The 13,752-nt window shown below is 47.8% G+C and overlaps 1 protein-coding gene and 1 long non-coding RNA gene across 14 annotated transcripts in view; one reads left to right on the forward strand and one right to left on the reverse strand.

Moving 5' to 3' along the window:
- Window positions 1–13,752, reverse strand: part of MSI2 (musashi RNA binding protein 2) — a 372,867-nt gene that overhangs the window by 126,659 nt on the left and 232,456 nt on the right. For all 12 annotated transcript variants that reach the window (XR_012130677.1, XM_037003866.2, XM_037003865.2 and 9 more), the window contains one exon: window positions 12,834–12,882. Coding sequence is in view for 11 of the 12 variants with exons in the window: in XM_037003866.2 (XP_036859761.1) it covers window positions 12,834–12,882 (49 nt within the window). In the remaining variant the exon portion in view is untranslated. The remainder of the gene's footprint in view (window positions 1–12,833; window positions 12,883–13,752) is intronic.
- Window positions 127–11,511, forward strand: LOC140849110 (uncharacterized). Of its 2 annotated transcripts, none has more exons than XR_012130679.1 (3): window positions 127–1,324; window positions 2,166–2,251; window positions 6,408–11,511. It is a non-coding gene; the product is annotated as an uncharacterized lncRNA (long non-coding RNA). The 2 variants fall into 2 exon arrangements; XR_012130678.1 differs by having other exon boundaries at window positions 132–1,403.

A 13,752-nucleotide genomic window follows, 5' to 3' on the forward strand; every position in this document is an offset into this window, starting at 1 on the left:
CTGCCCGTCTGCTGCCCGCACTTTTGTTGAATTAATACTGTTTGCCAAGCACTGGGGATATACTGGGGGGTGGGGAGCAGGGAGAGACACAGATAAGAATCAAATAATCAACTAACACCATCATTAAGAATTGATAAGTGCCACCAAGGGAAATTACAAGGAGCCATGAGCATGACTGATGGAGCAGGCCTAGTCTGAGGGTTCTGTAAAGGACATTTAAGCCGAGTCCTAAAAGGTGAATAGGAACTGGCTGGAAGTGAGAGACAGACTGTTCTTGGCCCAAGAACAGCCTGTGAGAGCTGCCCTGTTAAGGAAATGCCCAAGAAGTCAGGGTAGCTGCAGGGACCATGACATGTGGTAAAGCTAAGTACAGAGAAGGGTCAGGCATCAAAGACCCCATAGACCAGCAGTAACATTTGAGGCCTTATCCTAATAGTGATGGAAGCAGCAAAGCCTTTTCAGTAGGCAGGTCAGGGTCTAAGACCTAGTCAGCAGTGCTGCGTCCGTGGGTTTTAAAGCTGAAGAGTTCTTGGAGATCATCTGACCCAGGGGTTTCCAGCCCTGACTGCCTATTAGCTTTGGCTGGGGAAATGTTAAAACTTACCAGCACCAGGGGTCCATCCCTGAATCTCATTTAACTGATACATTTTAAAAACTCCCAGGCACTGGTATGTTTTAAAAACTCCCCTGGTGACTCTAATGTGCAACCAGGGTTGAAAAACACTGATCCAGCCCAAGCCTCTGACATGACAGAGGGTATAATACTGGCCTGTGGATAACTGTCACTCCGACTATCCCAATCAGCCCTATCCCTAAGTAAGGAAACCAAAGTTGGCCACAGGAGTTAAGCAGCTCTTTGGTATGAGGGCCACTGAAATTTCAACCAAAGGAACATAAAAGGAAGAGGTGAACTATGGGGAAGTTCTTTTTTCTGCTTTATTGTACAGCTACAAGAGCATCAAAACACATTTACGACCTTCTATTAAGGAGCTACTTCCTATGGGCACCCTGGGTCCACCACCAGCTCCACTCAGTAAAAACACAGCAGCTGGCTGTGAGGTGGGAGGCAGCCCAGGGCTGGCGAGAGACACACAAAATGGGGGCCACTGTTGCTTCTGCATCTATTCTGGGCCCAGAATGGATGATGTCACCTCCAGTGGCAGTGGAAAGCAGAGTCATGAATCATCCATGAATTGAACCAGCCTCTGAGATAATAAATGGCGTGTCAGCATTGCGTACTTTGCAGATCTGGTACAGAGGCGCCGGCTTTGCCTAGGGTGCTGGAACACAGGCACCGATGCTGGAGACGTTCAGAGAGAAGGAGGTGCTTTCAATTACTTCCTGATATCCAGATGGGGTGGCAAGTTGAGGAAGAAGTTTCAGATTCGTAAGAGTGCTCAAAGGTGCTCAACTTTGATCACTGTAAAATCAGGGCAGTTATTTCTATGAGCAGCCAGGTTTGCAAACCAAAACTGAGGACTAAGACAAGCACCTCCACCTGGGTACTGAGACTATTAATTACCACTGTGCCCACCAGCGTCCTAGGCCTGGAGATCTGCAGGTGTTACTGCTTTGACCCTCAGCTGCATTAATTTAGCTCAGAAACTCAATCTAGGACTGAATTTGGCAAATGCTCCTGCCTGGAAGGGTTTCTGGGATAACATAAAGAAATCAAGAAGGCTGGTTGGCAGGTTTTGCGATTTAGTGTTGTCTTGCTGTGTGTTCTTTCTGATCTTTTCCCAGGGTGGAAGCCAGGGCAGGTAGGTAAGGATGGCGAAGCTTGTCTTGTCACACATATGAGCTCTCCTGAGTTCCTTCTTTTTTTTTTCACTTCCCTTCAATAGCCGAGTTGAATGAACCAGCCGGGAACACCATCTAACTAGTAGGGTTTGCATTCTTGGGAGTTGGGGCTTCTGACAACTCCTAAGTGTATTAGTTATTCCTTGGCTTATAAAGAAGTGACTGAGCTCTGAGGGCTACTGAATTAAAAATTAAATCTCAGAGTTCTTCAAGTGTCTCTCTCTATCAAAAAGTATCTTTTAACACTTCAAGGTCAATTTCATGGTCTTTAGCCTGAATTAGATTTGGGCAAGCCATGAACTATGTCAGGATTCCGGGGCTGTGTTCTCAGGTAAAGGGTCTTTTCTCTAATTTCTCTTGCACAGAATTTTGCTGAAGGAGCAGCTGTGATGTGGATAGGACCATGCAGACCGAGAAGGCCACGCTTGCCCACTGGGACTGCAGGCCACTGGTGAGCAGGGGGACATGCGCGACCAAAAGCACTGCTTTTCCTTCTGTGTTATTTTCCTAGACCTGTTGTAACAAAGTACCACCAACTTGGGGCTTAAAAAGACAGAAATGTATTCTCTCACATTCTGGAAGCTAGAAATCCAAAATTAAGGTGTTAGCAGGGCCATGTTCTCTAGAAGGCTCTAAGAGAACATTTGTCCCATGCCCTTCTCTTAGCAGGGCATATAGAATGTTCACAGAATCATGTAACTCCAATCTCTGCCTCCATGGTCACGTGACACCTTTCCTGTGTGTGTCTCTTTATATGTCCTCCCTCTTCCTAGGACACCAAGGATACTGGGTTAACCTAATCCATCATGACTTCATCTTAACTTGATTACATTTGCAAAGACCCTATTTCCAAATAAAGTGACATTCTGGGATAAGAGAAATCAGGACTTCAATACACCTTTTTTGGGGATACAATTCAACCCACAATACCCTCCCATCTTGGAAGAGACAGTATCTGCTAACAGCCCTCAAGAGTGTTAATACCTCCTCCAATCAGCAAAACTTAACCCTCATTCTCCAAGTAATGATAGTAGCAGCATTTTTATTAGTAGTAAATACCAGTAGTTATTATAATGAGGCTAACGTTTATAGTCTCCTAAGCATCAGAAGCTTCACACAGATTATCTCACTTTAACCTCACAAGTCCATGAGTTAATAGTATTTAACAGATGAGAAAACCGAGCTTCAGAGAAGTTTAAGTACTTGCTCAAGGTCCCCCAGCTGATTAGTAGTAGTGCTGGAATTTGAACCCAGCAGTATGACTTTAGACACAAGCTCTCACCCCTTTGCCACATGGCCCAGACACCTCACAAGCTTCATTAACTGGGTATTTGCTATGGCCCTTAAAATAGGCAAGGGGGAACAGATGAGGATTCTGTATTTGGCCTACTGTGTGAGGTCCCCACATGTTTATTAATTATAATGTGGGCTATGAAAACGCTTTTAACTTTTTTTTTCCCTTAATTAAAAAGCACTTCGCACTTCTGGAATGGAGGATCTCCCATTTGACTTCCCTCCCCTTTGGTCTTGGATAAACTAGAGCAAACTGGGGTCCTTCCCAGACCCGGGGCCAGTCTGGCTATTCTATTAATAGCACGTTGTCTGGGAGGAGTAGAAACTACCAAGAAAATCCTCATCTATCTAATCTGACTCTCTGTTTATGGCAAGGAAAAGACAGGCGATTTAGGGGCAAAGAATGCTCTGTTGGATTTAATCAAGTCTTGTCCTGGAGCAACTTGGTCCCCTCCTGGCTCCCAGGCAGGACAGCAAACTCAGATGAGGCAGACCCTGCTATTCATTCAACCGAGCATGAGACGCCCCATGTTGTACCAGCCACGGGATTGCTACCAAATTTTAAAATATTCACACAAATGTCAGGAACAGGTAGAAGTGATAGCGGTTATTGTGTTAGGTGTGAGGTGAGTTTGTTTCTGTTGAAAATTCTCTCATGTGATATCGCTACATTTATAACTCAAACTAGAACAAATTTTAAAAGCTTACACTAAAAAAGTAGAAGTTTGAATAGTTAATGCACATGGTACAAAAACTGAAAAGGAAATGAGTGTACAATAAAAAGGTTTTCTCTATCTTTGTTCCTCTGGTCAATCTTCTTTCCCAGAAGCAAATTGTCTTTTATTTATATTTAGATCTGTGAGTATACGTACATGTGTACAAAACATATTCAAGGGCTTACTATGGCCAGAGACTATTTCAAGTCTTAAGACTTATTAACTGATGTAAGCCTCAGGCTAACACGATGTCATCATTCCTATTTTATAAATGAGGAATCTGAGTCACAGAGAGGGTAACTTGCCCAAGGTCACACAGCTTTTAAGTCACAGAGCATAGATCTAAACACCAGCTGTCTGACTCCGGAGTGTGTGCTCTTCGGCACTATGCCATTCTAACTCTTCGTTACCAGTTTTGTCTGTATCCTTTCAGAAATATTCTACACCCATGCAAGCATGTTTTGTGTGTGGAGGGAAGGGGAAAATTATTTTTAAAGACTAGGGTCTTAAAAATTCAATCACAGATATTGTTGTTTGTTAGCCTAAAGAAGTTGAATCAACAGTCTTTAAGGGAAAAGGGGAAAAGAAAGGCACTGACCGCTGTAGGCTCATTTCACTCTCAGAGCAGGTGTGTTACAGTCCAATGGGGCTCAGCCCTTCAGTCCTGAGATCACACTCATGGAAAGCTGGGATCTGAAACCAAGTACGGTCAAGTCTAAACTGCAAGCTCTTCCCAGCAAGCCATGGGCATTCAGGGAGAGAGACTAGCTAGTGGTCCTCTGATCCACAAGGCTCACGACAGAAACTCAAGTCCAGAGCTGCCCGATCACTGGGGCTGCTGCAGGACCCTGAGGTCCCAGCAGGAGGCAGCTGGTCCTGACTCTGGTTCCCCGAGGGCCAGCCCTCTGTGGGCCCCTAGCAGCACCTAGATGCTAAGAGAGAGGGGGCCTTTTAATCAGGTCGCCAGGCTAAAGGCTCCTTTCTCTCCTCAGGCCTCCACCCTCAGCCCTCACCGGGATCTTAAAACATATGTCGTGAGAGTCAGAGCCTGCGCTTCTGTGGGAACAGGACCAAACAAAAGCCTCATTGTCCCTCTCTACAAAAACCCATTTCTGGGTCAATGAAATTGCTGACCCTGGGCCCACTCCCTTTCTGCTTCCGTGGGCCACAGCCAGGAGGGAGGCAAGAAGACCTATTAGCTCACCATCCTTTTGGTGCCAGGGCTTTTATTCTAAAGGAAAGAACTTTAAGATTTATACTTCAGCTATGCAGCGCATCCTGGGTGCCAAATTCCCCTGGCTTCACAGGCTGCCTTGTGCTGGGCATCCCTGTGCCCAGCCCTTTGGCCAGACAGTTGAGGGCTTTATGTTACTCTACATCTACAAAGAAAAGTAGGTGAGCTGAAACCAAGCTACTTTGTTGACTAATAACTCCAGAGACAGTATGGGAATGGGCGCTTCTGGAATTCAGTTAGCTCAGAGAAAAAATCAGAGCACACTGCATGCTTTCCTGTCAGAAACAGCAGTAAAGTTTCAGGTCGATACTGCCTGAGCCAGAGATACTAGAGGACTCTCTCATGGCCGCCCCTGCATGTTTTCAAATTCACATTCTCCTCCAACCCTGCCCTTTTAATTGGTGATTTGCGAGGTCATGTTTGTACCAATTTCTCCGGAAAGCTAATGGTGTTTGCTGAAGGAGAAAATAAAATGTTTAGATGTCACCAGGGCCTGCTCTTGAAAGGTGGCTCAGGGTGGGGGCCTCAGCTCTTCACCCCGCTCCCCTCCATTGCTGCACATTCCTTGTAGACTTGGAAAAAGGTTATGAGATGGGTCAGGTGACAGGCCAGGCCTTGAGGGGAACATGTTGGGGGCCAGGGGTGAGGTTGACTGGCCTCTGGGGAAAGTGGTGCCAGGCAGTGAAGGAGCGGGGTGGGGGTACTTCATGGGGGGCACCTACAAGCATGCCCACCATTTATACATACAGCCCAGCTTTAAAATGAGCCCAGTAGGGGTCCATTCTATCCCTGCTAGCTCCTTCCACAGTTAGGAGCACAGTGCCTGGGGCTCTAAGAATCCAGTGGAGAGGGAGTGGTCAGTCATTCATGCCACCGTGGGACTTGGTGGCTCTCCCCCATTCTGACTGAAGTACGCCCACCTTCAAGCCTGCACATACCCAAAGGCAGCAATTAATGTCCAAATCACTGCCAGCCCCTGCTCCCTGGTCTCCAGGACTCTTCTATCAGGGTGAGCTGGAAGAGACTTGATGGTATTGAGTTTCTACCCCATTCCAAACATTCTCTCCGAGAATCTTGGTTTGTCAATATTTTGCTTAAACAGTTGCCCCACAGTGACAATGGTTCACTCTGGTAAGAGAAGAGGATCACCTAACCCGATCCAGATCCTAGAGCCCACCTGGTACTAACTATGGGCTGGCCTGAAAGCTCAGGGGGGCTAAGACCCTTCGTTGGTGTTAGTGACCTAGGCCAGACCAGCAGCTTCTGGTCAACAGGCTTCCAATTCAGGTGCAGAATTGGGATCATACCAGTAATGATCGGCTCTGGGTTTATGGGTTTCCAATAAACCTCTTAATACCTCTCAGACTTGGGGAAAAATGCCATGGGGACCAGACAGCAGCAGCAGCTGGCACAGGGATGAAAGAGCAGATTCGAGAAGTGGGGAACATGCAAAGGACACAGCTGCAACAGGACGGACTCCAGCCATGGGTGCCAATGCCTTGAATCACATCAGCATGGGTCATCAACAGCTGTGATTCCAAGAACCCTTTCTACCCCACCCAGAGGTGCTTCTCGATGGCAAACACACTTTCTCCATCCCACAAAGTTCCATGTACCCGCTACCGAGTCCCCACCCTTTTCTTTAGGTAAAATCAGAATGTTAGAAACTCATTAGGAAAAACATGTATACATTGTCTTTGACATCCCACACCTACAAATGAAGCAATGCCTTTTAATGTTTTAATGTAATTTCTGCTTGTGTATGTGCCCTCCCCTTTTTGGGAAACAGGTGCAATAAAAAAATAATTTCAGAGCGATTCTTAATCATCTTCAGTGTACATAAAAGAGGTCAGTTTCCAAAGTGAGTGTCTGGCATATAGGACATTTAGGGCTGCTTTTTCCTCCTTAGAAAAGCATTATCGTCTATCACAGTTTCAGCTACATTTTACTGGCACCATTTTAATTAATAAACTGAGAATACAAATTACAGAGACCTTAAACTTCAGCCAACTGTTTTTTTGGGATGGAGCTGCTGAGTAAGCTCTGCAGGTGGGGCCAAGCTCTGACCCACTGCCTTGAGGTGAGCCTGCAGAAAGGGCCTCCCTCCTGCCCCCACGGGCCCATCTCTGTGCCCTTTCAGCCCAGTAGCTCCTGGTAAGCCACAGCCATCCTGGGAAAGGGACCTTTTTGTGCAGGGGGCCTGCTGGTGCTGGTGCTCTTTGAGGTTCACAAAACCAGCCTGGGGCTGAGGCCAGCACAGCAGAGGGGCCCTGCAGGTAGGGGCGGGGGTGGGGGGAGTAACTGCCTCAGAACTGTTGTTCCCCTCCATAGTCATTTGCGTTGCACTTAATAAGCAACTGCTAACAGTTGTGAGAGGAGTCATCCATCACACTGATCTTTTTTTTTCTCTCCCCCGGCCTGTTCTTTTGCCTCGGGCAATGTTCAGAGCAAACAGGCCTGCTGGGTAATGGGAGCCACAGGGAGTTAGAAGGCCAGTCTCCAAGTCTCTCCTCTGTGCTCTGCCAGAAACCGTCCCCTCGCCAGCTGACCCTCACCAGGCCGCCCAATGAGCTTCAAAGAACACCAGGGCCCCCAGCTGCCCAGCTCTCCCCTGAGGGGCTAGATTTGGAGGGATCAAGCAGCCCGTGGTTCAGGAGCCTAGGGCCTGGGGTTGTAGCTGGAGGGACAGCTGAGGCGCCCCTGGAATGATGCGTGTCATGGCGGAGCTCCCTTCCCCCACATGGAGGTGAGAGTCAGATGTATTTTAGCAACCAACACCCTCATATTCCACTTTCTCAAACAGGGTTGATGTGCAGAGAGAAGAGTGGGGACACAGCACTGAACCATTCCACCCTCCCTCCCTTTGGCTGTCAACCCCTCTACCCTCTGCCTACCAAAGGGCGAGTTAGAAAGGACAGCACCTGCTTCTTCCCTCTGTGCCCTTCCCCTGGCAGCTCCACTCCAAGATCAATACCTAATGCTGAATTCAAGATCTTATCTGAGTTTTGCAAGGATAAAGCAACAAACTTTTCCCCAATGATTAAATCCTTTGGTGATCACAGCCCAGTATATTTTAGACCACCTCTAACAGCTTTTAGAGAGCAAATGAAATGACTGAGAAAACTGGAAAGCCACCATTTTCTCTCCATCCTTAGGCACGAATAATCTCATGGAAGGCCCTAAAATGAAGACATGGGCAGGGGTGAGGAAGGCCCTAGCTCTTACCCGTAGCTCAGCTTCTGCCGGGCTGTAGGAAGCTGCTGTGTGGCCTTCTAAAACTCTATGTGCCTCGGTTTCTCCATCTGGGAATGGCGACACACCCAGCCATGAGGGTGGGTATGGAAAAGGACTGAAATTGAGGTGGTGCTCTTAAAATCACCAACTCTCCTGCTTTTAACTACTCACTGCCTAGCACCATGCTTGTGGAGTGGCTAAGAGTGTGGGCTCTGGGTCACACAGGCTGTGTTTGTGTCTGGCTAGAGTGGGCAGCTGGGCTCATCTATGGCTGTTGGTCATAAACATTCACCAAAATGTGCAGGCACTGTGCCAAACATTTGGTATGTAAGTGCTCAGACAGTATTGGCTGTTCCTACCAAGAGTGTTGACACGGCCTGGTTAGCACAGAACCTGTTGTACACCAGCATTGTGCGCACTGTGATGCCCAGATCCCCCTTCTGGACCCACCGGCAGTGCTGCTACAAGATGCCCTCCCCTCCAGGAGTTCCTCAGTGGAAATGCAAGGTCATGCCTGCTTCCCGGGGCATGCGCTTTCAATGACCGAGCAACATACAGGCAAAAAGGCCACCCTCTCACCCAGCTGGGACAGCCCTAGCTTCACAATTCCCTGGGGCATCACAGGTGGGCTTGCCTCTGCCACTCCTTGCTGACAGCATTTCTGCATGCTGGTCCTCATCTCAGGGCACCCAACCGACAACCGCACCCTTCCCTCCCCTAGTTAAAAATAAAAAGGAATTTATCGTGGACACTGTCTCAGTTAAAAAGCTAAAAGCCAGAAACATACCTCAGGGCCTAGAGCTCATCAAGCCCAGTTCCCACATTTCTCAGAGGAGGAACCTGAGGTCTTCAGAGAGGTGAGGAAGTGAGAAGTGCATCCTTGACCAAATATCAAGGGTGCAGCAGAAGCTGGAGGAGGACTGCTCAAAGGACAAAGGTGGGCAGACTCCACACTGTGTGGGAGTCAGATGCCAAACTGCCTTCCAGCTTCCTGGATGCAGGATATACATCCTGGAAGGGGCTCATTGTCTCCCATCCCCCGGATTCTTTCCCACAGTGCAGTCCAAGTATCGATGTAGTAAGGGCAGAAACACAGGCTGTTGCTTCTGTGAACAGGAGATGCAAACTGCTGTGCGGATGTAACGGAGGGCCACCCTTGTCCCTGTGGGATCAGCGAGGGATGGGAGCAGGAGGAGGCCACTGTGGGGCAAGGAGTGGAATTTCTGCCTTGACCTCAGGCTCATAATGGCAAGTATGGTTGGAGTGGGTCCCATGAGCCTGGCTGGTCCGGCTCCTGAAGGCCCTGTCCTGTTCAGTTTTCCCTGAGGGCCACAGCCACAGCTCCAAGGGCACACAGGTGGTTTTCAAACTGCCTGGGGTTGAAGATGAGTCCATGCCCCAGGCTGCCAATGTGCTGGGTAAGAAGTCTGATGTTCAGAAGAGCTGAGCAGCGCTGGGACAGCACTGAATGGTCCGGCCTCTTTAAGAAGAAAGCTGGAGGCAGTGCCAGCCTGAGAGGTGTCTTTAGCTTCTGCTACTGCAGCACTTTTCTCTTGATAAGATAATCGAAAACAGGAAGCTGAGGGGGTGAAGGTAAGGCTGGGCAAGGTGGCTGCAGAAGGATTTTATTTTCTTGGGCTTATCACTTGATTCCAAATGCACATTCCACCAGGCCAGGGAAGGGGGGCCCACTTGCTCCATACATATGATTTGTGCTTCCACTGGGATATTTAAAAAAAATCCTTTCCTCCCCTAAATGCTCTGAACCACTGAAGTTTTACTCCAGCTTTAGCACCAAGTTCAAAGAGAAACCCTCCTCAGCTGTTTGGGGGGGGGGGATGGGGAAATGTGTGTGGGCCAGAGCTCCCACTTATGCAGAAAGAACCCAGGGGAGATTTCTGTACAGAGGCAAAGGTGGGCAGGAGGTCAGTTCCTTCCTGTTGACACTTCGGCACACCTTCTCTCCTGGCCCACCAGCAGCAGGCAGGGGCCCTGCAGGCTGCATCTGCTCCGTCCCGTCCCACAGGTGGATGGCTAGCGCAGCGCACGTGGCCCCAGGAGCAGAAGGGCTCTGCTTCAAATTCTCAGTAATTTTTGAATAAGAGGCCTGCTGGCTCTACAAATTATGTGAGGGGTCCTGCATCTACCATAGGATGGATTAAACTCTGGCACAGTACCCACCCCAGGGGCTCAGCCCACCCTCCTTCCCACCGATGCCCACAGGAGGCCTAACTTGGGAGCATGAGCAGTGATAATGCCCGAAGCTGCTCAGCGCACTGGGCTGCAGAAAGGCCCTCCCCGACCTTGCAACAGGAGGCCACTGCCCCATCACTGCGCCTAGTGCCTCTGGACAAAAAGAAGAGGCTTCTTCAGGAGGCATCTGGGTGAGACACAAGGGAGGACCTTTCCTGGCACCTCCTCTGGGGCTACACCTGGGAGCCTGACGTCCTAAGTGTGAATCCTCCTGGCAGTTACCCCGAGTGACCGCCCACTGAGAGTCATCAGCACTCTCAGGTCCCTCAGTGAAAAACCCTTTCCCGACACAGCTGTGAGGGTCAAACAAGATGTTTATCCTCTCCTGGAACACAGGGCCTGACACAGAGCAGGTAAAAAATACCTTGATTCACTGATATTCAAAAAAGAATGACAATAATACTGCCTAAAGACTGTTCAGGAATCTTCCAGGATTATGTATTCTAACATTGAATGCCAGTGCCACATGCAGATGGGCCTCACCCACTCTGAAAATACACAGATGAGAACACTCTTCATTACAAACGTGTTCCCATGTGTCAGTAATAGAAGAAGAGCGGAATTTGAAATCCGCAGTCCGAGGTTTCAGTCCCTACCGTGACCTTGGGTGCACTAGTCAGCCCCGCTGAGCTTTGGCTGTCTCATCCACACAGTGGAGGCAGTGATAAGGACACAGATAACAAGAGCTGACATTTATGCACAGAGGACACGCTCAGCACCACTCTCCTGGAACAGTCCTGTATGGGGGCACTAATCTTATCCCCACTTAACAGATGAATAAACTAAGGCACAAAGAAGTTAAGTGATTTTCCCAAAGTCACAACAACCCTCTTGAGGCTGCAGTAAAGATCAAACAGGACACGCAGGCAGAAGCAGTCTTGGGAAACCGTAAAGACGTGATGGGGGCAACGGCTGAGGATAAGCATGAACTGCCCCGCCCCTCCCCTAGTCCCCCCAGCTCTCTCTCCTGAGCGGTGCAGAGGATGGGGCGATCATGCTACACCGATGAGCTCTTCCTTCCTCTCCTTCCCTCCTCCTGCTCCTCATCCTCTATCCTCCCCACCATCAGTTCCCAACAGATACACCACTGAAGCCCCCGTTCCCACCCAGTTTTCCATTTTCCCTTTTGAGGCCACTACATATGGATACACGGGAAAGCTGGATCACCAGGCACCCTCAGGACAGCTCCCTCCTTCTCCCACCCCCTCAAGCAACGATTCCCCCTCCACTCCTTCCTCCCTTTCACTCAGCCTGCCTGCTCTGAACGGGAGAGACATACAGTCAGTGCTGGGTAACTGCTTCTAATCACAGGTGACAGCAAGAATGTAAACAACATGAGAAACATCTAAATGCAATCCAAGTGGCAAGGAAACACTGCTCACTCCAGCTCCTTCTCTCAAGAACACTGCTTCCTGCCACCCTCCCCCGCTTCGGAAGCTCTGATCATTAATACCTTGTTAATAGGAACCCCAGAAACCGCGAGCTTCTGGAGAACAAGAGAATGGAACACTAAAGCATAACCTTTGACTCTGCTTCCTCTGGGGAGGATTTCTGTGATTTGTCCAATTTTCTGTTTAAGGCAGTAATTTCAACGTGTTCTTTTTCTAGGGGGAGTGGGGAACAGAGATCAGCGACCCCTTTGAGAACCTGTTCAAAGCTAGGGACCCTCTCCCAAGAAAAGCACCAACAAAACACTTTGCATGTCATTACAGGGGTTCATAGATCCCAAGTTGAGACCCATTTTCTAGATGGACGAGACAATAAGAACACAGGAAAAAATACAAGTAATTATGTGCAGCCGGCCTCTAGACATTCCAGATGTGCAAAAGGGCATTTCCAAGTATGCAATTACTGTACACATTGAATAAACCTATAATACGTTTGTTTGTTTTTTCTTTTTTGGCCCTTTAGATTGACAGTGTGTTTCTAAACCACCTCCTTCAATGCAAATTGAGAGCTCCAGTGAGTAACTGCTTTGAATAACTTCCACTTGGATCACTTAGTGCTGAGGTTTAGCAAGGACTAGGCAAATCAGGACCAGAAAGGGATATCCCAAACGCATACTGGGCATGGCTGCATAATTAAAGGACTTTCTAAGCCAAAAGGAAATGGTTTTTAAGCGTCCTGTGTCTGGACTCTGTGCTACGGTGCCCTCCATTAATACAGATCTTCAACAGATGGTCAATCTCTGCCTGCTTAATTCTGAAATATTCACTGTGTCTTTTGTCTGTGTGGCTGGGGGTGAGAAGGGATGGAGGCCAGGAGGGGGTGAAGGAGCAGCCTTCTGACACTAGGGTTCTTACCTCTGTGCCTGTTGGTTGTCTTATCAAACATCAGCATTGCATCTTCCACCTGCAAAACAATTACAGAATAGAGTGTGCTTTAGGAATCTTAAGAAAATATGCAGAACATTCTACATTTTGGGGGGAGGGGTTGTTTCCATCAGAGAGTCATAGCTATAGTGGCTAATGAAAAACCATTTTAAAACACAAAATTACAAACAAGAAAAAAAATCACTTGTCTTTCTGTCTTTCTACCTAGAACAATCACAGTTAACATCTGGTGTATCTTCCTTCAGTTTTAGCTTTTAAAAAAAATCTGTGTTTGTTTTAATACAGTTTAAATCATATTATACATGGAATTTTCTCCTTGTTCTTTAATATAACATTAGAATATTGTACACAATTCCCAGATTACTCCATTGTGAATGTTTTGGTACTACACTGTGCCATCCACAAGCCAAAACTGTCCACTTTTTTTATTATGGTAAAGTACACAACATAAAAACTGCCATCTGAACCATTTATAGATGTCCAGTTCACTGGCATTAAATGCCTTCATAAGCCACGCTACCATCACTGCCATGTATCTCCGGAACTCTTTTCATCTTGCAAAATGGAAACTTAGTACTCATGAACACTAACTCCCCATTCTCTTTTATCCCCTCAGACTCCAGGAACCACCATTCTATGTTCTGTCTCCATGCCTGTGACAACTCTATGTACAGGAGTCCGCCCTTATCTGCATGGGATATGTTCTAAGACCCGCAGTGGATGCCTGAAATCACAGATAATACCAAACCCTATACATACTATGGTTTACTATGGATGTTATGGTATACTATGACACGCATACCCTATACATACAAACCCATTATGAAGTTTAATTGATAAATTAGGCACAGTAAGAGATCAGCAACAGTAACTAGAAACAAAATAGGAC

This window comes from Manis javanica, chromosome 4 (assembly GCF_040802235.1).
Source record: "Manis javanica isolate MJ-LG chromosome 4, MJ_LKY, whole genome shotgun sequence".
NCBI lineage: Eukaryota > Metazoa > Chordata > Mammalia > Pholidota > Manidae > Manis > Manis javanica.